General features: G+C 41.8%; 1 protein-coding gene across 1 annotated transcript in view; it reads right to left on the reverse strand.

Moving 5' to 3' along the window:
• The window catches only part of TRAFD1 (TRAF-type zinc finger domain containing 1), a 1071672-nt gene that overhangs the window by 97670 nt on the left and 950550 nt on the right, over positions 1–23452 (reverse strand). The window contains exon 9 of the mRNA XM_044069751.1: positions 9437–9563. Within this exon, the coding sequence (XP_043925686.1) occupies positions 9437–9563 (127 nt within the window). The remainder of the gene's footprint in view (positions 1–9436; positions 9564–23452) is intronic.

Raw genomic sequence — 23452 nt, forward strand, 5'->3', positions numbered from 1 at the left:
CTGGCATTCCCCATGTCTTTGTTATGAGTTTGAAGATGTCTGGATGCAGCATCCATTCGTGTGCATCCATGGTAGTTCTGCTTAGGATGTCTGCTAGTGTATTCTCTTTTCCTGGTAAGAATTTGGCCTGCAGCTGGATATTGAGATTCAGGCATAGGTTCCACATATTCATAGCCATCCGGCATAGAGGGTAGGAATGTGTGCCTCCCTGTTTGATTATGTACCACATGACCGTGGTGTTGTCTGTCCTTATTAACAGATGTCCTTGCTGTAAGAAGGGTCTGAATGCCTCGATTGCATGCCTCACTGCCAGCATTTCCTTTTGGTTTATGTGCATGCTTAGCTGTCCTTGAGGCCATAGGCCTTGGATACGCTTGTCCTCCATGTGTGCTCCCCATCCTCGGTCTGAGGCGTCCGTGGTGATGGTCTGCCTTGTTTTTGGTTTGTTGAAAGGTAACCCTCTGTTGGACTGGCAGGCCTGAGCCCACCACAGGAATTCCTTTTGAAGGCATGGAATGATTGGTATCATGGTTTCTAGACTGTGACTGTGTTGAGACCATACATTCCTTAGGTACCATTGCAATTTCCTCATATGCAACCTGGCATGTGGAATTAAAATTATGCAGGATGCCATGTAACCCAGGGCCTGCAGGACTTTCCTTGCAGTAAGCTGAGTTTGTCTTGTCAGAATCATGAAGTAATCTGGAAGTTGTTTTTGTTTTTCTTCTGTGAGAAAAGCCATCTGCGTGATTGTGTCCAGATCCGCAACCAAAAAGGTTATCCTTTGGGATGGTACTAGTCTTGACTTTTGGATGTTGACTGTGTATCCCAAGGTCTGTAGCAGGTGTATGGCATAGGCCAAGTCCTTTAACAATGTTTTCTTGTTGTCCGCTTGTATTAGGCAGTCGTCCAGGTATGGATAAATTTGAATTCCCTGAAGTCTGCAATGTGCAATTACTGATGCCAGGCATTTCGTGAATACTCTGGGCGCAGTAGATAAGCCAAAGGGCAATGCTGAGAATTGATAATGCTCTGATCCTGCAAGAAATCTGAGGTGTCTTCTGCAATCTGGTCAGATAGGGATGTGCAGGTATGCCTCCTTGAGATCTAGAGTCACCAGCCAAGACTCCTTGCCCAACATGGGAAGAAGTTGCTGTAGGGTCAGCATTTTGAATTTTGGCACAATGAGATAAGTGTTCAGTGCGGACAGGTCGAGAATAGGCCTCCATTGGTTTTCTTTTCTTGGTACAAGGAATAGTCTGGAGTAAAATCCTTGGCCTTGTTCTGTAGATGGTACCCTTTCTATATTTATTTATTTATTTATTTATTTATTTATTTATTTATTTTACATTTGTTAACCGGGCTAGTCTGGCTGGATACATGTCCATTTTCAGCAGAGGCCCGAGGAGAAAAGCTCCACTATAATACTATACTTTTACAGTTTAAAAAGATACAATCAGTAAAAATAGTAAAAATAACAATAACAATCAATCAAACAGTAAACACAAGCAAAGTACTGACAAAAGAAAAGTAAAGTCAAATAGAATGTACAGTATTGCCGGGCTTGTGTGGCTTGATACATGTATATTTTCTACAGAGGGTTGAGGAGGAAAGCTCAATTATCATACTAGAGACTATACAATTTAACAGAAACACTAGAACAGAAGAGAATCAAACTTTGGGTAAAAGCAAGATACAATTAAGTATACTGAGTTAGTTGAGAGAGCAGGTAGTGTATAAGTTATCAGTCAGGATTTGTGCAAGGGCATAGCCAGTGATTTTGTAAATGATTTCTAATCTGTTTTTTGAAAAGGTAACACGAGGCTAGGGAGGTCAGTCCAGTGGGAAGTTTGTTCCAATGTGATCCGATAGTGTTTGCAAATAAGGAGTCTCCTGCTGTATTATGAGATTTTATAGTAGCTACTAGGAACCTTACTATAGCTTTCATCTGAAGTAAATTGCTGATTTGTCTTAAAGCCTCTGCCTTCTGGTTTGGTGGAAGGTTTGGCATTCCGCCTCTTTTTGGCAAAGTGTGGAAGTGAAACCTGTATCCTTTGTCTATTATTTGCAATGTCCATGTATCCTTTGTAATGCAATGCCAGTTTTTCGAGAATAAAGCCAGCTTTCCGCCCAAGGGTGCTTCCAGTTGATCCCTGGTAGGCGGAATCAGAGTCAAGTCATTGGGTCTGTCCTGTAGTAGTGGTTGTAGTTGTAGCTGTTGCACTACTCCTCTGGTTGGCAGGCTGCCACTGACTGCCTCTGTAGGGTCCCTTGGATTGACCTCTGCCTCTAGGGCGCCTGTTCCTGCCTCTCTGTGCTCTGGAGGAGTCTGGAAAGGACCAATTCTTTGTAGGCCAGTTTCTGCTGAACCTCGGAGGTTGAACTTGCAGGAAATCTTTAACTGTTTGCACAGATTTTGCTTTTTCTTCAACCTTCTTTAGAATCTCCTGTGCAGGGGAGCCAAATAAATTTCGTTTCTCCATTGGAGCATCGAGGAGTTTAGCCTTGACATGGTCTGGCAAAGATTGCTCCCTTCAGCCAGGCATGCCTATTCATAGCTGATCTAAATGAAGCCTCCGGTGCATCATAACCACATTTTAAGAAATGATTACTAACCTGCTGCGAGTTGTGTACCAAATCCTGAAGGGATTTACGGTCTAAGGGTTCAGGAGAAGAAAGTTTCTTATTCAGCTGATCTAACAAAAATTCTTGGTACTGTATCATATGGAATTGACAGTTTAATGCCCTGGCAGAAAGAGTAGCAGATGTATAAACCTTTTTTCCCCATCTCTCTAATGCTCTAGATTCTCTTTCAGAGGGTAGGGGATTTTTGGCAGTAGCGGCTGCAACCCCTTTAGGGCCCTGAGAAATAGTTTCTGGGTCTGCAGCATGGGCTTTATACAGGTGGAAGTGAGAATCCGGGACCCTGTAATATCTGTCAGGTTTGGCAGGGGCCGGAGGAAGAGAATCAGGTGCAGTACTGACATCATTGTACACATCATCAATTACATTTAGAACAGGAGGTATAGCTAAGGGCCTATGCTGGGGCAAATGCAAAAAGGTCTTTAATCTTTTTCTTGAATCAGAGAAATCCTGACCCTGCCATTGAAAGTGCTCTCTCATGGAGTGTAAAGTCTCCCCAAATGAAAATTCTTCGGGGGGGAGGCCGAAGGGATAGATTCTTCTGCATCTGAATCCTCATAAGGCGAGTAGGCCCCTTCCTGGTGGTCTGACAAATCAGATCCATCCGTGGAGTAATCTGAGGAGTGAGGTTCAGAGGGGTCAGTCCTGGGCCTTTTGTCTGGAGGAGGTTGGGAGGCCCTGTCTGGGTGAGGTTGGGAACCCCTAATTAAGGAGATAAGGTCCTCAGCAAGACTGAGGATCTGTGAACTAGAGGAAGGCCTCTGGGATGTAGATTTGGCAGGCAAAGCTTTTGAAAGTTTGGCAGCTTTAGCCCTGGAGAAGGCCTTAATAGACATAGAAGCTGGGGGCCTAGCTGCCCCACGTGCAGGGGTAGAAATGTCCAAAGGTATGGTGTCGGACAATTCCTGAACACTAGCTTCGGTAGGGAGTTCTGAAGCCGACTCAGCCGGGGCCTCTCTGGCCTCGGTGGTCGGAGGTATGATTTCGGTAGTAGGAATAGCCGTGGACTCGGTTTCAGCCGAAACCGAGACACTCGCGGTAGGCCTAGCCGTGGTTTCAGCCGAAACCGCAGGCCGCGAGTGTCGGTCCTTTTCCTTGCGTTTTTTGACCATATGTGAAGTCGGAGTCTCCGACGGCATTTTATAAGCAAAAGCGATTCCAAAAATTCCTCTGCAAACTCCGACCGACGTCTAAGAGTCCGTCGGTTGAAGGAGGCACAGGCTAAACAAGCTGATACATCGTGGTCTGGGCCTAAGCAAGGAAGGCAGTAAGAATGGAAATCCTTATGAGGTATTTGTTTCCCACAAGTTAAACAATTATTTACTTTGTCTGACATCGGCTGAGGCAAGAAAGAGTCCCCAACGGGGTACTTAGCTTTTTTCGAAGTCTTCGGTAGCTGAAATCTCTGGATCTGACCGACCAGCACTTGCGAACAGCTTCTGCTTCGGGCACCGCGCGGCAAGAAAGACTGGGGAAAATGGCGTCGGCTGATGCTTTTATACCCCAGACGCTCTGACGTCGGGGAAAGTGCGACATCAGCCGAGGCCAGACCCAGACTTTGGAATCCGGCCGACCGAAGGGCTGCCTGAGGCAGGACAACCCATATGTTATGACTGCAGATGCATCCTTGAAGGACATCTGGGGCTTTAGGCAAGGTTGAGGGAATTATGAACAGTGCTAAATACCAGTCACTTTTGGCCCAAAACCTTCAGGCATCTGCTAGAAAGCTGAAGATGAAGAGGAATTTCACCTTTCAACATGACAATGACCCCAAGTATACATCCAAATTAAAAGTATGGCTTCATCAGAAGAAAATTAAAGTTTTGGAATGGCGCAGCCAGAACCCAGACCTTAATCCAATAGAAAACTTTGCACAAGAGATGCCCTCGCAATCTGACAGAGTGCTTTTGCAAGGAAGAGTGGGCAAATATTGTCAAGTCAAGATGTGTCATGTTGATCAGACTCCTACCTAAGAAGACTGAATGTTGTAATTAAATCAAAAGGTGCTTCAACAAAGTATTAGTTTAAGGGTGTGCACACTTATGCAATCAGCTTATTGTACATTTTTTATTTTTTTATATTTTTCCCCTAACGTATCTGTTTTTCAATTGAATTGTACAGGTTATAGGACATATTAAAGGTGGGAAAAGTTTAAAATGATTTATTGTGGTCTCATTTTTAATATCACAAAAACCTGGCATTTTAACAAGGGTGCGTACACTTTTTATATCCACTGTATATATATTATTCACACATGAACATGCAATTCATTTAACAGTCGCAGACCAGATGATTTATGTAACATGCCAAAGCTCTACAACTTAGTTTTCACATCTAACAATGTTTTGATTTTTTAGAATGAAGTTCCTAAACCTCATTTCCAACATGTACTCACTATATTCTTACCTGACAATTATCAAGCTAAAATTCCAGCTTACTAAATCTTGAAAACAGCAATAAGTGTCACAACCTGTATATGAAGCTCAGAAAGTTTAGTAGTAGTAGTTAGTGCAGTGCTTGATAAAGAGAAGTAAAATAGGACAATGAGTTATGTGTAATTAATGAGATACATCAGCTGTAACAATGGTAAAATGTGTTATCTGATGCAATAATCATTTCACACATCACTTACTCAAGATGTGTACCAATGATGAAGAGGTATACGACAAAAGGAACCAAACAATGCACTAGCAGCGCATATAACACAACATCTGACTCATTCCTTCCTTTTTAAAGCAATTGAAACTGTTATCCACACCAATAGAGGAGGAGATGTCCATAATCGAACTTAACTACGTGAAATATCTTTGATAATTAACATGAGAGCAAATCGTCCCCCTGGACTAAACACTATAGTTCCATTGAAACCTATATTAAAAACTAGAAGGAATACTATTACCACTCAGCATCACTAGACTTATAATTTACTTATGTTTATTTAGATCAAATCAATATTTATATATATTTTTTTCCTTTTAGCTGACATTATGACATAACAATGTATATATTTTAGTTTTGTTAGGTTCATCAAATACACAACAACAAGCATATTAACAAGTTTAATAAGTATAATAATATTCAGTTATTACATAAATATTTATTAATTCTGACATGGAAAGTACTTAGATCTGAATATAGCTTTTCACTAAGGATGTGTGCATGTTCTCGCTTCATAATAGTGACAGTTCCACAACAGGTATATTTGGTCATTGTTTTCTATCAAGGCAGTGAACAGGGACGTCATTCCATATATTTATATATCTAGAGATTATTTAGTGAATAATGGACTCTCTATGTAGTAAAAGGATATAAAATTGTAATGTGCAGTTATGCATTTCTGTGCTACCGGAAGCAGAGTTGACATAGTGACCATGCTTTTGGCTGTGTCAGTAACATTTTAATAGTTTGGTAGTCATAGATAAGAATTGGTTTGTATATCTGGAGAAATAGATAACTGTAAAAGAAGATTTTATATAAAAATGCCAGAAAGGTGACCTGTTAGTTAAAGTTAATTATAGTAAGTTTATATATGACAAACAAAGAAAAATAAAACAAATGCTTTTGAATAATCTTTAAAAAGCTAGTATTACACTCTGGCCACTGGATGACAGCAAAGTGGAAACAGGGAAGCTATGTAAAACTAAATCTACTGGAATGATACATTTGGCACTTATAGCCAGTAAAAAACTAGGCAGAGAAGTGCATATTAGCATATAGCTGAAGTAGGATGGGCCAACATAGTATATTAGCATATTTCTGGCGTCAATTTTAAATCATAGCTATTGGCTACTTAGTAGTGCAAAGAAAGATTACTGGATATTCTAATAAAGACTAAGAATGAATTGATATGATTGGTTTAGAAGTCAATTGATTTTAAACCTTATTGGTTAGTTTTTAGTATAAATAATAAGCATTGCTACCAAAAGATAATGATCTGAAGAAGGCTAAATAGCCGAAAGCGCTTATCGTTTTATCACTATGGAATTTTAATGCCGTTTTTATTTTTTTCATTAAATTTGCTTGCTGTTTGACACAGGACTCTATCGTGGTGGATTTTTGCTGGGGTGGAATACCAGAGGTCTTTTTCTTCGTTAATGATGAAGAGGTAGGTAACACTGGGATTAGAGCAGAGTAAATACAAACAGCGAAAAATGTCATTAGACGGAACAAGTGCCTGTCAGTGATGAGCATTACAGAGGACCTAATCATTTCTTAAATGCAGTTTGGATCCCCCACTTCTGACCTGAAGTTCCCTGTGGGGGTTGCCCCCTCCATTTTTTGTATTTGTTAACCAAGGTAGAGCACTTGACCTCCATGGACCTTTTTCTGACTCAATCTGAGGGCATTGTCTGGTTAACGGACTTGCACACAGTTATACAGTTTGGCAACGGAAGTTGAGGGAATCAAACCCTGGACCACTGGACTACAGGAAACAGCTTGATAACAACTCCTTAAACTTCAACACTAACTGCCAGACATGCCCTGCAAGAGCTCAAGGCTGGGTAACATGCTGAGTTTGTAACACTGCAGGCTAAAGCTTTTCTTACTTTTAACCCTATCTACAATTCTCCCTTTCTTGGCAAAAGACATGCAAGAAAGTACAATTATGTAAGAACTTACCATAACAGTAGATGTCCTACCGATGATTCTTTACCTCATGAAAGTATTACAATGTTCTAAATCTTTGCATATAGACTATCAACAACAGTACTCAAAATATTTTATTACAGCTCTAGCTACCTAAGCACTTCACAAATAGTAAGCAATATTTTAACAATAAAGTTAATACACTGAATTTGGGAGGGGCATCTTAGTAATGACTCTAATTTTGAAGGAAAAAGAATAAACCACAATGCTGCACTCAAATCACGGAAAGTCCCCAAATTAATTAATAGTACTGTTGAAAATTCCAGCCAACAGTAAAACAGCTGAGTGAGAGTATAGGAAGCAAAAAGATCCCAAGAATAGAGTGCAGTCTAAACCATCACAGAAGGGTCCACAGGCAAAATGTCTGGAGAAAACTCACAAGCTTATCTGTCACCTACTAAGAATACAGGCTGCAGTCACCATCCTAATGGGTGGAGAAGAATCACTAGCTCACCTGTCACCTAAGAGGAATACCAGCTGCAGTCACTCTCCTAAAGTCTGGAGAAAAACCACAAGCTTACCTATCACCTACAAGGAATACAAGCAGCAGTCAACTCTATTAGTCTGAAGAAGAATCACGAGCTCTGGAAAGGTTGGTGCCCAATGCCTTCAAAGCAAAGGGCACAAAGCATCTCACAAAATGATGTGAACATAGCCTTGGAAGGATATCATGTACCATGTCCTTTCCAGCCAGGGCAAACTATATGGGTCCCTATGGGCAAGTATTAGACATTCTTCTAGGTACTTAGCATTAGAGAACAGTGAGTAGTGAAGCTGTGAATTCTGCCCCTAAGCCTATATATTTGGTACTGATTTTTGAAAGCATGCACCCCCCACAGGCAAAAGGTGGAAGAGACAAACCTATATTAGGATCAAATCTCCCAATGCAGGAATGGAAATTAAAATCAAAACTCTAAACCAACTGTAGTTGAAGCACTGAATATTGTAAAGGAGATAAAATAATTGCAGGGGAGATCTTTAGAAAATGGAAGCAAATTACACAGAAAAAAATAGTATTTGTGGGAACAATACATGCAGAATTCATTCATAGGTTGGTACTAGGCTATTGGCCCTAGGGCCTATACAAGCCTATAACAATTCCCTGGATATTTCTTCCCACAATATTTACTTCCCTGGATCCCTGTCTAGCAGGGAGACTGACGTGATCCTCTGGGTGAATTTCCTATCTCCCATCCAATCGTCAAGGTTCTTTTTGAAGAAGACCAAGGAGGTGCTCTGCTTGACATGTATGGGCAAGTCTATTCCAGAGTACGGGGAGTCTCTGGGTCAGGAATCTATCACTCCAGCATGTTCTGTTCATTGTGATGACAGGTTTAGATCCCTGAAGTGTATGGCTCTGAGGAATTGGGATTTCTTTACGTAGAGCATGTCCAACAGCTCAGGGTTTGACATGGCCTTGTATGTTAAGCATAGGGCATCTGCTTTAGGCAGACATTATCTTCAGGAAGATAACTGAGGTTTAAGGGACGGCAGGAACTGAATTTATGCAATGTTGGAATGACTGACAAAAAAAAAATGACAATTTTCAAAAAAAAAAAAAAAAAAAAAGATTGCCCAAATGCACGGTATTGGGAAAGGGGAAGCAAAAACCATGGTTGCTATCATAAATGCCTTCTTAATGAATACCTTTCAGCATCAAAGAAGGAAAGTTGAACCAGTAGGACGTGCCATCAAAGAAAAAAACAAGCACACTGGAAACACTTCTGTAACCACAGCCTAAAACATCATAGTCTCTGTCACTGTTTTCAAGAATCCGAGCTTTAAAGGGGCTGCAGAAGCTTGTGTGGTACTAAAGGAAAACAAAAAACACAAGAATATAAGCAAGGAGTCAAATGCATCAGACTGCTTTCAGAAGCAGCCATGTTGGGGCACTGTTACTAAATATATGCAAACATATGGAGACAAGTGACTGAACAAAACCTGTGATATGCTGAGTTTGCCATACTGTTACAGTGCTTAAGCAGATTCCCCCAACCTAACACTAATTCAATCCTTTATGCTTTCCCTCCCAATCAAACCTGAACCCTCTGGAAACAAATTCCTTGACTTTACAACCTTTTCTGCAAAGCAGAACAAGTCTGTTGTCTGTCTCACAAAGACAAAAAATACAGAACAAGTTACTTACCTTGGTGTTTTCTATGTCCTGTTTCTGATGGCTTCCTTCTCTCGGTGTTCTCCCATTTTGGGGCACAATGTCCTGCAGATGGTCGCTCTATTGATCTTGTTGTAGCATGTCTAAAATCACATTTATCCTAAAACAATGTTAAACAGTATTTCAGCTGTAATGTGCCAGATACCACAATATCCTTGATTAACAAGAAAAAAGAAAATAAATAAAGTAATATTCCACGCTAAGAAGATTTCTGGCATTTTATATACTGATATTGTTGCTTATTTGGCTATTTACTGCTATGCAATATTAGGAAATTGTCAGAGGCAGATGCATACTGGGCAGTATGCAGAATAATTATATGAATTTTATAATGTCACTTGCTTCAACTGCATTTTAAACTACAGATAAAGAAACTGGAAGCCTAATTTCACTACATGGAATGCATAAGCCTGTTCTTGTACAGTACTTCAAGATCATACACTCCAAGCAGCTAAAAACATACTATTAATAAATAGGAAGTCTGAGAACTTACCAGTGACCAATCACAGACAGAATGAACAGTCATATGCTGTTTCTTGGTGAAGCCACCTAACTATCAATGACAGTTCTACAGTAAAGAATTACATCTACATATACCAAAAAATGTTACTAGGCTGACAAGCGTATCATATGTCAGATCAGGTGTGGCCTCATTAGATATCCAAAAATGAGATCTTCCTTCTAAACCTTCCTGTATGGCATATATGCAGCATTTCTGAAGTTGTACTAAGGAGTGTTGACTTTGGCTGCAGACTGTATTCTGGCAAGTATAATTGAATCCCAAAAGAAGGAAGGAAGAAAGGGATATACAAGCATAGAGAAAATAAATTATTGCTTATGCCACTATAGATTAAAAAAACATGTAAACAGGAAGATGGGAGAAGCCCATTATGGAAACAGATAGCATGACAGCAATACAAAAGCTGGCACAACCCCTAGCTTCTTCGATCAGCCAATGCAGTTTGATGAAAGTAGGTATCACTTAGTAAGTAGTATACGTGACAGGGAACAACCTTGACAGCTTTCAGAAAGACTACTCTAGCATGCTGTCTCTTGCCTTGGATAGTTATTTTTACATTCTAATAATTGCACAGCAAAAATGGTTATAAATTACAAGCTATATTACTACTATTCTTTTGAAGGCAGTGACTGGAGACCTAAAACTTTTTCTTAGGCTTTAGAAGATACAGTCATCACTGATGCAAATCAAGTAATAGGTAGGGTTCTCCTTCCCCATATAGGAAAGCACAATCTCTGCTCCATATCAGAGACTCTGACAGTACAAGAGGAACACTAACAATTTAATGATTTGCCTGAGTTGGAACTCAAAAAGAAAGCTTGCTTTTTGGTTATACATGCTCTTCCTATTTATGAGAAGAGAATGCAGTTATTTTTCAAGCACAGGGTTTCATATTACCATTTTCTTTAAATTTATTTGCATTTTGTTTACCGGGAAAGTCCATTGGGCTATAGAGAACCCTTTTTCAGTGGAAGCCCAGGAAGAAAACCACCACAATACATCAATTTAACAAACTGCAAAAATTACAATTTGAATTACAAAGAAAAATATGTACAAATACAGAGTAAAAACCACAAGAGAAATGCAGAATAGTATACCATGAACAATCAATCAGTATATGCAAAGGTTTACATTATGTAATTTCTCTAGAATATCAATCTACAGCAGTATTTTCTCACCGCAAAGTAAGGTCGATAAGAGATAATGTAGTATAGCAGCAGAGACCTCCAAAGCAGACACCCAAGCAACCGCTACCCCAAAACAAAACACGTACAACACATAGCTCACAAAGCCAGTGTGCTGAACAGTCACAGCCCTTAAGGCTAAACAACACACCTGATACACTTGTAATAGGTGACTATCGTCAGGCACACTGACGTCCCGCTCACCAGGCTGAACAAGGAGAAGGTCACGGTGAGCTGCCTGTCGGGCGCTAGGATCCGCCACATAACACAAGCACTCAGGTCACTCCAAGGCAAGTACAAATATGACTCAGTCATTGTCCATGCTGGGGTGAATGACCTGAGACGTACCTCCCTGGACTACATGAAGAGAGACATAGAGGAGCTCTCTGAGCATGTGGCCCAGGCCGGTATGACCCTGACCTTGAGTAGCATCTTACCCTCACCAAGAATGATGCCACAATATGAAGACAAGATGATCAATTTCAACAATTGGCTTAAGTATTGGTGTCATTCAAAGGGGATCCAATGCCTGTCAGCCTGGGATGACATGCTCGACAAGCAATGATGCTTTGCTAGGGACGGCTTGCACCTGTCACCCCTGGGCTTTCGGATATTGGCAAAGGCTCTTGCTACCCCCATAGTGCCTTTTTTAGGCAAGGCTCAAATGACAACCTCACCTCCATAGGTATCACAAGGGATAAGAAACTAAGAGTAATGCTACTCAACACCAGAAGTCTAAACCTCAAGATGCACACACTCAAAACTCTCCTTAGCATGGAGAACATCGATATCTGTGCAGTAACAGAAACCTGGTTCAAGGCTCCCGAGAGCACCCCAGCACTACCAGGTTATACCTCATACCATGCTTTTCGGCCCCAAAACTTGGACCGAACCACAAAAGGAGGGGGAGTATCAATATTCGTCAAAGATGCCCACACCTCCAGGTTGGTGGCACAGCACAAAGCATCAGAGACTATCCATGTGCAACTAACAGTGGGTAAAACTGCCTTCCAGTTTATAGCCTGCTACAGACAACCCTCCCAAACCTAGGAACCCCACTCGGCCTTCCTGAGAACACTGGAAAATATGAAGGTCTCTCCAAACACCATTATATTGGGCGACTTCAACTACCCAAACATAGAATGGGAGCATTACTCTAGCTCCAACACCCTAGCCCAAAGGTTCCTAGAATTTATAAACTCAAATGCTATGGAACAACTTGTTACCACTCCCACAAGAGGGGAAAACATACTGGACCTGATCATCACCAACATGGGGACTCTATGCTCCAGACCAGAAGTGTATCCCTCATTGGTAAGATCAGACCATAAACTAATCTCACTGGATATTCACATCCCGACTCCACCCTCTGCCCTGAAAACCACAGTGAAAAACTTCTCTAATGCAAATTTCACACTCCGCAAAACCGAGGTGGAATCCTTCAAAGCCCCCGGGCCTGTGGAAAATATGGCCCAGACAGCAGAATCCTTTATAAACGCATTCTATGAACACCTTCAGGAATGCATGGATCATGCAATCCCAAATAAAACCAAGTCCCAATCGTCCAAAGGCAGACGTCCTGTCTGGTGGACCCCAGCCATAAACAAATTATACAATAGAAGGAGGAAGCTACTACATGACAGAGCAAAATCCCAAACAGGGAAGGCATCTCTGATCAGTATTAGCAAAAAACTATGGGCACTCATAAAATCGTCTAAGGCCAGCTTCGAGAGAAAAATTGCACAGGACACTAAGGATAATCACAAGGCTTTCTTTAGTTATGTTAGGAACCTGGGTGGGAATTCCCAGATATGCTCAGAATTAGTCCAAAATGACAAAAATACACGAACCCACAGACATTGCCAACATCCTAGCTGACAGGTTCAGCGCAAACTCCCCCCAACAAAGGGCAAATATCTATCCCAGCAGAGTGCTGAACCCCTGACATCTCAGATGCTCAGGTAAGAGCTGCCCTCTCCAAAGCAAAAAACACAGCATCAATGGGACCAGACTGTGTCCCGGGCTGCGTCCTACATTAACTCCAAGAAGAGCTAAACCCAAACATAAAACTACTGTTCAATCTCAGCCTTACTACAGGATATGTACCCAAAGAGTGGCGTACAGCAACAGTGGTCCCTCTCCACAAAGGTGGTGCCTCAACGGATCCTGGAAACTATCGCCCCATAAGCCTGACTAGCTTGGTCTGCAAAGCTATGGAAAGGATCATCATGGACCTCATAAATAAAGATATTGGGGACCTACAGACACTGGATCCTACCCAGTTTGGCTTTGTTAAGGGCAGATCCTGCCTCTTAAACCTGGTTGATTTCTTTGAAACAGTCACGAAGGCCATTGACGAGGGAAGATGATCCACACAGCCTACCTAGACCTCGCAAAAGCCTTTGATACAATACCCCACTCGGGCATTATAGATAAGCTCACCAGCTTAAATATAAACAGCTATGTCACTAGATGGGTTGCAAACTGGCTCAAGGACAGAATCCACATGGTTAGAATTGCTGGAGCCATGTCAGACTCCAAACCAGTTACAAGTGGCGTCCCACAAGGCTCAGTCCTGGGACCTCTCTTGTTCGGTATATATTTCTCGGAGGTACAGGCCAACACAGAAGTACTGTGGCTGACCAAGTTTGCAGATGACTGCAAACTGGGCGCCATAATCGACACTCCAGCCGACACAAGCATCCTCCAAAAAGGGCCTCATAGAAACAGACAACTGGTGCCAGAGCCATGGCCTCAAGCTAAACGCCAAAAAGTGTATAGTCATCCCCCTTTGGCAAAAACAAAGTGCCCGCAAATTACCACATAGGTGGTAATCCATTAAGTACAGAAGAAGTAATTAGGGACCTGGGGACCCAAGTTGATAGCAATCTCTCATTTGACAACCACGTGGCCAAAGTGGTTAGAAAAACATTTTATATAGCCCACCTAATCATGAAGGGATCCATATCTAGATCAGGGGAGGTCATCATGCCTCTTTACTCATCCCTCATCAGGCCCATAATTGAGTACAATGCCCCTGTTGGGATGTACCTTACCAGACACCTGCAGCAACTGGAAAGACCTCAAAAGTACCTCACTAAGAGGATCAAAGGGCTCAAACAGATGCCATATGCTGCCCGGTTAAAAAAAACTCCAGCTCTATTCATTGGCATACCGCCTGCTCAGAGGCGATCTGTGCCTGATGTATAAAGCCATGTCCAACCCGGAATTAATGGACATGCTGCACCTCAGAAAATCCAAATCCCATCGAGCTACGCACTCGAGAGACTTGAACCTCAGCACTGAAATAAATAGGACATGCTGGAGGGACAGATTCATAACCCAGAGGCTCCCTTCACTCTGGAATAAAATCCCAGTCCAGGTTAGGCAGAGTCCCTCATTGACTCTCTTCAAGAGGAATCTTGATGAGTGGATGGGAGATCGCAGGTTTACCCCGGGTATCACTTCTGTGTCACTGTTAGACAGAGGCATAGTATACTAACCTCAAAAAAGGGCATAGCAAAATTATTTTAAAATGGGTGGCAAAAGCCAAACACACTCTGGCTAGGCTTATAAATGCCCTAGGGCAGATAGCCTAGTATGAACCTATGAACCTATACATAATTCTAGGGAGTCTTGGTGCAGGTGCACTTCCAACTTGAGGATAGGTGGTTGTAAAGGGGAGTTCTGAAAGAGGCAAGGTTTTGAGTTGCTCTAATTGATAGAGGCAGAGCGTTCTAGTGTTTGGCTACTGAGCAACAATAAAGAAGCTGGACAGGTGGGGAGGTTGGTTTGTAATCCTGAAAAAGCTTCTGCTCCCCTGATCTAAGGGGCCTGTTTGGGTGGTAGCAGCTAACTATATAACCCAGGGTAGGACCATCTAGGGTTTAAACAGCATTTTGTGAGCTGTGTTTAGTTGCAAATAACACACAGTTTGGTAGTTTTAGCCTTTTCAGTGAATTAAGAGCAGTGCAGTGATGGGTGGTGTATTTAGAATTAGTTGTGAATTTGCCAGTTTTACTGTAGCATGCCTCAAATTTGGATTTTGAAGAGCTTTGGATATTGGTGAGTACAGGCACACCGTAGAGGAGGAAGGGTAACAGGTAAGTTGTGGCTAGTGTTAGTTTTGTCGATGGGCTTCAGAAGTGATTATGTCTCTAGAGGATTCCAAGTTTTATGATGCGTTTTGTGAATGTTGTGTTGTATATGCAGGTCAAATTTTACATGTTCAACAGTAACTCCAAGGAGCTTTGTGTGGTTAATGACTTCCATTATAATCTTACTATGAGAGAATATGGTTTTATTTAAGGCAGTTGTTTTCTTAGGGGTGAATAGTATGACTTTGGTTTTATTTTGGTTCTGGTCTAGGTGGTTGTTGTGCATCCAGGATTCAGTGGAGGAGAAGACCTTTTCAGTTAGTTGTAGTACATCAGAGATGGAGCTGGCAGAGCAGACAATAGTAAAGATCCATCAGAGAGGAGTGGAGTTTGTTTATGAATGATGAATAGCAGTGGTCCAAGTACTCCAGTAGTGGTGTTGAGAAAAGGAGAGATGGAGTTTTGCCATCTAACCGCTTGCTGTCTTTCAGTTAAGAAACTAGAGAACTGATTTAGTGTGAAGAGGGAAAGACCGATCTTAGAAAGTTGGGTGATGAGTAAAGAGTGAGAAATAGTGTTGAAAGCTGTTGATAGGTCAAGGAAGATGGCGGAGACAATTCTGGCAGCGTCGCAGACTCTGGTGACTGTATCCATGAAAGAAAGAAGGGCAGTTGTAGTACTATGGCCAGGTATGAAGCCATGTTGTGAGGGTGCAAGTATTTAGTTGTCAAGAAGACAGTGACTGAATTGAATACTGATCCACTTTTCTAAGATTTTGGAGATAGGAGAAAGAGCTGCAATGGGTCAGAAGTTAGTGATGTCAGTATTACTGTCACCTTTACAGAGAGAGAGAGAGAATGAAAGCCTTTTTCCAGGTTTTGGGTACGTAGGACTCAAAGATGGATCTACTGAGAAGAATGCGTATGGGGTAAGCAGCAATTTTTAGATATTCTGAGGGTATGTTATCAGGGGCATTAGAGCAATGGTTTAGCTTTAGCAGTAGTCTTTTTATAGTATAAATATGATCACTGGAAAGTGTGCATGCCAGGCAAGGAAAATTATGCAACACATGGACATTAGTTTAAATGGTACTGTCATGAGGCAGTTGCTCACAGGCTGTCACATCCCACCAAGAACAGGGAAACATGAATGGTGGGGGGTACACATTTTTTATGGTTTCTCTTTTCAGGGATAATCAGGGAGCACCATCACATGGAGTTTGAGAGAATTAAACCCAGAATCACACAGTGAGGCTCAACAAACACTAGTTTCAATTTTTGTACACACACTGTTCCAGCAGAATGTGCTCCTCAAGATGAAGTACATTTGACTCGGACGGAATTTTAAATTAAGCTCTAAGTATTACTTTCTGTACACACAGATTCCCCCAATACACACATTCCCATTGCCCTTGACAAGCCCAATCAATGACTGAGTGACAACAGTGTCAGTCATTTTCACATAATACAGCCTACCTCCCCCCCTTCAAAAAGAAGCCCGTTTTATGTACACTTTTGATATTTGCCTGTGATGAAAGTGACATAATAGATTAAAGTATTTACTGTTGGTGCCAGACTTACACTGCCTGCAAACAAGTCATATCAATGACTGTGGTCACATATATGCCCTTTAATTTCATAAAAAACTAAATTCTCCTCTCAAAGACAGGGATGTTTATTTCTGATGTTCGACTATGATAAAAGTGAAACAAGCAATGGCCACAGTAATGTTCTCCACTTGTTGCACCCAGTGATATACAATGCCACTCAATGTCATATAAATGATCAAGTAACTGCTTATTATTTTCACACACAGTCCATCTCCTCTCCCTAAAAATGCCAATTTCTGTGTGCACCTCTGATGTATGCGTGATTATGATTTAAGTGAACAAAATAATGGACTGAGTAATAAACTTCAGACTGCTGCTCTCAGATGTATGCACTTCCCCAGACAAGAAATACAGACGGGCATCTAACACTGATCATGTAAATGCCCTATGTTGTCACAAAGTGCCTGTCTTACCAAAGGCAGTCACTTTCTGTGCACACCTCTGACAGCCAGCTGTGATAAAGAATGAAAAACATGAAGGCTACAATAATGTGTTTCATCTCGTTGCTGTCATACACATGCAACAACCTCCTCATATCAAGCCATCTTAATGACTGCATAACAATAATCAGGTATTTTATTTTTATATACTCTGCCTCTTAAATCACACATTAAGGACTGCAGCATTCAGATTGCTCCCTGGATGTCTGACTGATCAAAGTGAAAGAAATGATGGCCACAGTTAAGCATTTCAATCTGTTAGTGTAATGCACATACATTACTCTCCCTGGCAAGTGATATTGATGTTCATACAATACTGACCAAATAACATCCCTTAGCTTTCACAATGCCTGAATCCCACACCAAATCCAATTTTCTTAAGCCAACGGCTGTATTTCTATTTAAGTTTCCATTTGAAGAGGGTAATATCCATAGTAATGTACTTCAACTGCTGCTCTTACAGACATCCCTTCATCACCAATCACCCTAATATTAATGAAAACAAAACAGATTGCTGTTATGCATAGTGTGTTGTTACCATTACTCACAGATATATCTGAGAATATTTATTGTTTCAAACACAAATGCATGAGAAAACTGTCCCCAAAGACTGAAACTGGAGTGTCTGGTCCTAGTTGCAAGCTCTACTTAAATGACTACAGATGGCCGGATAAGCAGAAAGGCAGGCTGCTCTCTGCAACCGATTTCAAGTGCTTATTTTGCAAAGTATCAGACAGTGAACTGGCTATACACAGATGATTAGCATTTGAGAGTGGGGGAAGTGAAGACGTGCTAATGAATAGCATGCTATCACACGTCCAGGTGGAATCATTTATTTTTATTGATAGCTTTAGCCAAATGCACATTACTTTGTTACTACAACTCATCACAGTCTGGGATGAAAGAGTTGTTTTTAATCCATATTTCTTATTTTAAACTTGGTAAAAATATATGATAAAACTGAGATTTCTCAGCACCAGTTGCTTCATTGCCTGTGGTTTTAAGACAGCTAGTCACTACAGTTCCGGCCCCAAAATCTGGACAATACCAAGAAAGGAGGGGGGGTATCCATATTCATCAAGGACACCCACACCTCAAGACTGGTGGCAACGCACGATGCATTGGAGACCATCCAGGTGCAATTAACCATAGGCAAGACTGCTCTGCAAATTGTAGCATGTTACAGGCCACCCTCACAAACTCAGGAACCTCACATGGCCTTCCTGAAAACACTAGAGGGGATAAATGTATCACCAAACACCATCATACTAGGTGACTTCAATTACCCTAATATAGACTGGGAACACTACTCAAGCCCAAACACCCTAGCCCAAAAGTTCCTGGAATTCATAAACTCAAATGCCATGGAACAACTAGTCACCATCCCCACAAGAGGAGATAACATACTTGATCTCATCATCATGAACATGGGAGCACAATGTTCAACACGGAGGTGTACCCCTCACTGGTGAGATCAGACCACAAACTAATCTCGCTGGAGGTCCTCATCCCACCCCACCTGAAATAAAAAGACCACAGTAAAGAACTTCTCAAAAGCCGACTTCACACTTCTAAAGACTAGTGTGGTCTCCTTTAAGGCCCCGAGCCGGAAAACAGTACTCAAGCTGCTGAATCACTTACAAATGCCTTCTACCAGCACCTGCAGGACTGCATGGATAAGGCAATCCCAAGCAAAACAAAGACTCTTTGTACCAAAGGCAAGCGTCCAGTCTGGTGGACCCCAGCCATAAACAAACTCTACAACAAAAGGAGGAAGCTACTACAAGATAGAGCAAAATCCTTAAAAGGTAAGACACCCTTGATCACTATAAGTAAAAACTAAGAGCTCTCATAAAATCATCCAAAGCAAATTTTGAGAGAAAAATAGCTAAAGACTCAAAAGACAATCATAAGGCCTTCTTTAGCTATGTTAGAAACCTGGGAGGAAACTCCCAGATATGCTCAGAGCTAGTTCAAAATGATGTGAAGATTACTGATCCAACAGACATTGCCAACATACTGGCTGACAGGAACAGTGCAACCTTCTCCCCTTCCTCCTGCCCAAAAGGAGAGATATCTATACCAAACGATTGCAGCCCCCAAACATCTCCAGCGCCCAAGTGAGAACTGCTCTCTCCAAAGCAAAAACACAGCATCCATGGGACCTGATGGTGTCCCCGGCTGTGTGCTCCATGAACTCAATGAGGAATTAAACCCACAGCTAGGACAGCTGTTTAATCAAAGTCTTACCTCTGGATCGTACCCAGGAGTGGCGCACTGCAACTGTGGTACCACTTCACAAAGGCGGTGCCTCCACCGACCCTGGAAATTACCGCCCATTAGCTTGACAAGCCTTATCTGCAAAGCCATGGAGAGGATCATAATGGACCTCATAAATAAAGACATAGGGAATTTGCAGACTTTGGATCCAACCCAGTTTGGCTTTGTCAAAGGCAGATCATGCCTTTTAAACTTGGTTGACTTTTGAAACAGTCACCAAAGCCATTGATGAGGGAAAGGCAGTCCATACAGCCTACCTCGATCTGGCTAAGGCCTTCGATACAATACCCCATTCGGTATCATTGAAAAACTCATCAGCTTAAATGTCAACCCATACATCACAAGATGGGTTGCAAACTGGCTGAGTGACAGAACCCACAGGGTCAGAGCTGCTGGCGCCATGTCAGACTCAAAGCCTGTCACAAGTGGTGTCCCACAGGGCTCAGTCCTGGGCCCACTCTTGTTTGGCATCTACTTTTCCAAGTACAAGCAAACACAGGAGGGTTATGGCTGACAAAGTTTGCAGATGACTGCAAACTGGGCCATAGTAGAAAACACATCTGACACAGATATCCTTCAGAAGGGTCTCACAGAAAGCGGATAACTGGTGCCAGAGCCACGGCCTAAAGTTAAATGACAAAAATGCATAGTCATACCCTTCGGGAAAAACAAGGTTACCCTAGCTACCAAATAGGTGGCAATCCACTGAGCACAGAAGAAGTTATCAGGGACCTGGGGACCCAGGTTGATAGTAGTCTGTCATTCGACACCCATGTAGCTAAAGTAGTTAGGAAGACCTTCTACATTGCCCACCTTATCATGAAGGGATTCTCATCTAGATCAAGGGAGGTCATAGTCTCCCTTTACTCATCACTCATCAGACCAATGATTGAGTACAATGCCCCATTCGGAATGTATCTGACCCGACACTTGCAGCAGCTGGAGAGGCCACAAAAGTTCCTCACCAAAAGGATAAAGGGTCTCAAAAATCTGTCCTATGCTGCCCGACTGAAAGAACTCCAGCTCTATTCAGTCGCCACCGCTTGCGCAGAGGAGACCTTTGCCTAACATACAAGGCCATGTCAAACCCAGATTTGATGAATATGCTGCACCTCAAAAACTCTAGATCCATCAGAGCCACAAGGGCGGGAGACTTAAACCTTGACACGGCTATTAATAGGACGTGCTGGAGGGATAGATTCATCACCCAAAGACTCCCTATGCTGTGGAACAAAATCCCGGTACATGTGAGGCAGAGCACCTCGCTGGCCTTGTTCAAGAGAAATCTTGACCAATGGATGGGAGATCGCAGATATACCCCAGGGATTACCTCAGTGTCACTGCTCGACAGAGGCACAGCAAAATAATGGGTATAGTTCCCCATACTAAAGGGGTGGCTTAAGCCACAAAACGATGGGCTAGGCTTGTAAATGCCCTCGGGCAGATAGCCTAGTATGAACCTATGAACCTATGAACACCTGTGAATCTCCCTCAGATTTGAAGGTGGGCATCAATTTACCCATTCTGGGTAAGGTAAATTTTACAGAAAGTATTTGTCTGCTTCTCTTAATTACTGGTTAAATTGTCATAGGACTGCAAATTGCTTAGCAGGTCACACTAAGGTTCACAACATTAAAACTTAATAACTACGCACTTAACAGTAACATGTACAAAAACAAGAATAATTATAAATCAGAAAGACATGAAGAATCAAATCAAATGAACGAAAAGAAAAGAATAGCCTGCCAAGAAGACTGGAAGCTAGAGACAGATGATGTCCTCAGCAGTTTGGCTAAGGAAGCTTTAGGGCAGCAGAGGATATGTTGAAACTTTAGAAAAGAATAAAAGGACCAGGGATGATGGTGAACTGGCAAGTAAAGTAAGACATATACAGTACGTCTGGAAACGAAGCAGCAAAAACCTAGTAAATAAGATTAAGTGGGAAAATGTATGCTGGGAAAGGCAGAGGACAGAAGGACAGGGATGGAGACTGTTAGAAGAGAACAAGCAAAAGGTGTGATACAAGAAAAAATTTAGACATTGCTGCTATCAGAGAAACGTGTTCACAAAAAGGGACAGGGGCATGGATATGCCTAGGTTTAGAATGCTCAAGAATGATAAAGAAAGGAGTAAACGTGGATTGGCAATTTATATGATGGTGGGTATCAAGTAACCGTCCAACATTCTGTCCTTCCTGCAGAAGTCTCACATCAGTTGGTTGAGACTCTCTGAGATGAAGTGTGAGACTTGTAGATGCCCTTCAGTAATAATGTAGTAAACTTGCAAATGTATAAAAGTTATAAAGAGCTAAAGCAAGCATGTTTCTTTTTCAAGAAAGAGAACACAAAATGCATTATAAAATGCAACTATCTTTCCAGTATAACATAATGCATAAAGCTGTACAACTATTCTGCACTTTAAAGTACAGCAGTCCTTAGAAAGTGGAACTGTACTCAATGACATACGCATGCAGTGAATTTTCCTTCCAAGAATCATCATAAATGGAATGCAGCTTCCCTGAGAGTTGAGCAACAACTTGGGAAGTTTTTTAGGTTCAGTGAGTAGTTGTGCAGAAGCAGTTAGACATCACCCTCTATGTACAGATGACTTTTTGGATTGAAAGCCGATGTCTGGGGTTCATTGGCTATAGGTTTTTGCAAGAAATGTAGTAGTTTATGTGATTCCAAATATAAATCAAATGACTGAGTGAAAGTGAAACTAGAGTTAAATCTACAGAACAAGGGATCATGGAAAAGTACAGTTTTGTACCTACCATAAATGTAGATGTTCGAAGATCCACATTGCTGCAGTCCTTACACTTGGGTAGTCCGCTGTCCTCGGTCGGCCCGAATATCAAAGTATTAGGCTGACGTCGGTCAAGGCGCTTAAGACTGACATCAGGACGTCGGGGTACAAATGCGCATGACCGACGTCATATCCTCAGTCTTTTCTTGCCCCAGATGTCAGAAGACCCTAAAAAGAAAGGTCAAAACCAAAAGACAGCAAAAAACAACCAACCACCCTAGTACTAACCCTATGTACAATATATACAATATTCACAATATGTACAACCCAAACCACACAACCGCCTCTAACTACAGAGGGAAGGAGGGAGGGTAAATTGGACTGCAGCAATGTGGATCTTTGAACATCTACATTTATGGTAGGTACAAAACTGTACTATGTTCTTCATCTCACATTGCTGCAGTCCTTACACTTGGGTAGAATCCCAAAGCAGAGGTAAGGGAGGATGGCAAAACTATAAAGCAGTAGGAGCTGCCAAAATGCCCTGTAAAATTGCAGTGGCAAAACCAGCCCTAGATTTAGAGTAAAGTGGAAGGTGGTAATGCTTAGAGAAAGTATGCACTGAACTCCAAGTAGCTGCCTCTAAAATATCTTTAGTTGCCACCCCTTAAAAAAGCTGTAGAAGTGGCAGTAGCCCTAGTGGAATGGGGCCTAATCCCAGCTGGAATCTCCTTACCATGATGGGAGTAACAGAAAGCAATACAAAACCCAATCCACTTAGAAATAGTTTGTTTTGACACAGGCTTGCCCTGAGAACCCAAAGCAAATGAAACAAATAACTGCTGAGACTGCCTAAACCCTTTAGTTCTGCTCAAATAATATCGCAACTGCCTGTGTATATCCAAAGTGTGCAAAATCTTTTCTCCTTTATTTTGGGGGTTTGCATAAAAAGTAGGCAAATGAATAGTTTGGTTTAAAGCCACACTAGAAACCACTTTAGGCATAAAGGAAGGATTAGTACGCAAAGACACCCTATCCTTATGGAAAATTAAGAAAGGCTCAACTGCCATAAGGGCCTGTAACTCAGACACCCTTTCTCGCAGAGGTAATGGCC

This window comes from Protopterus annectens, chromosome 4.part0 (assembly GCF_019279795.1).
Source record: "Protopterus annectens isolate FY-2018-M chromosome 4.part0, PAN1.0, whole genome shotgun sequence".
In the NCBI taxonomy this organism is placed as follows: Eukaryota; Metazoa; Chordata; order Ceratodontiformes; family Protopteridae; genus Protopterus; species Protopterus annectens.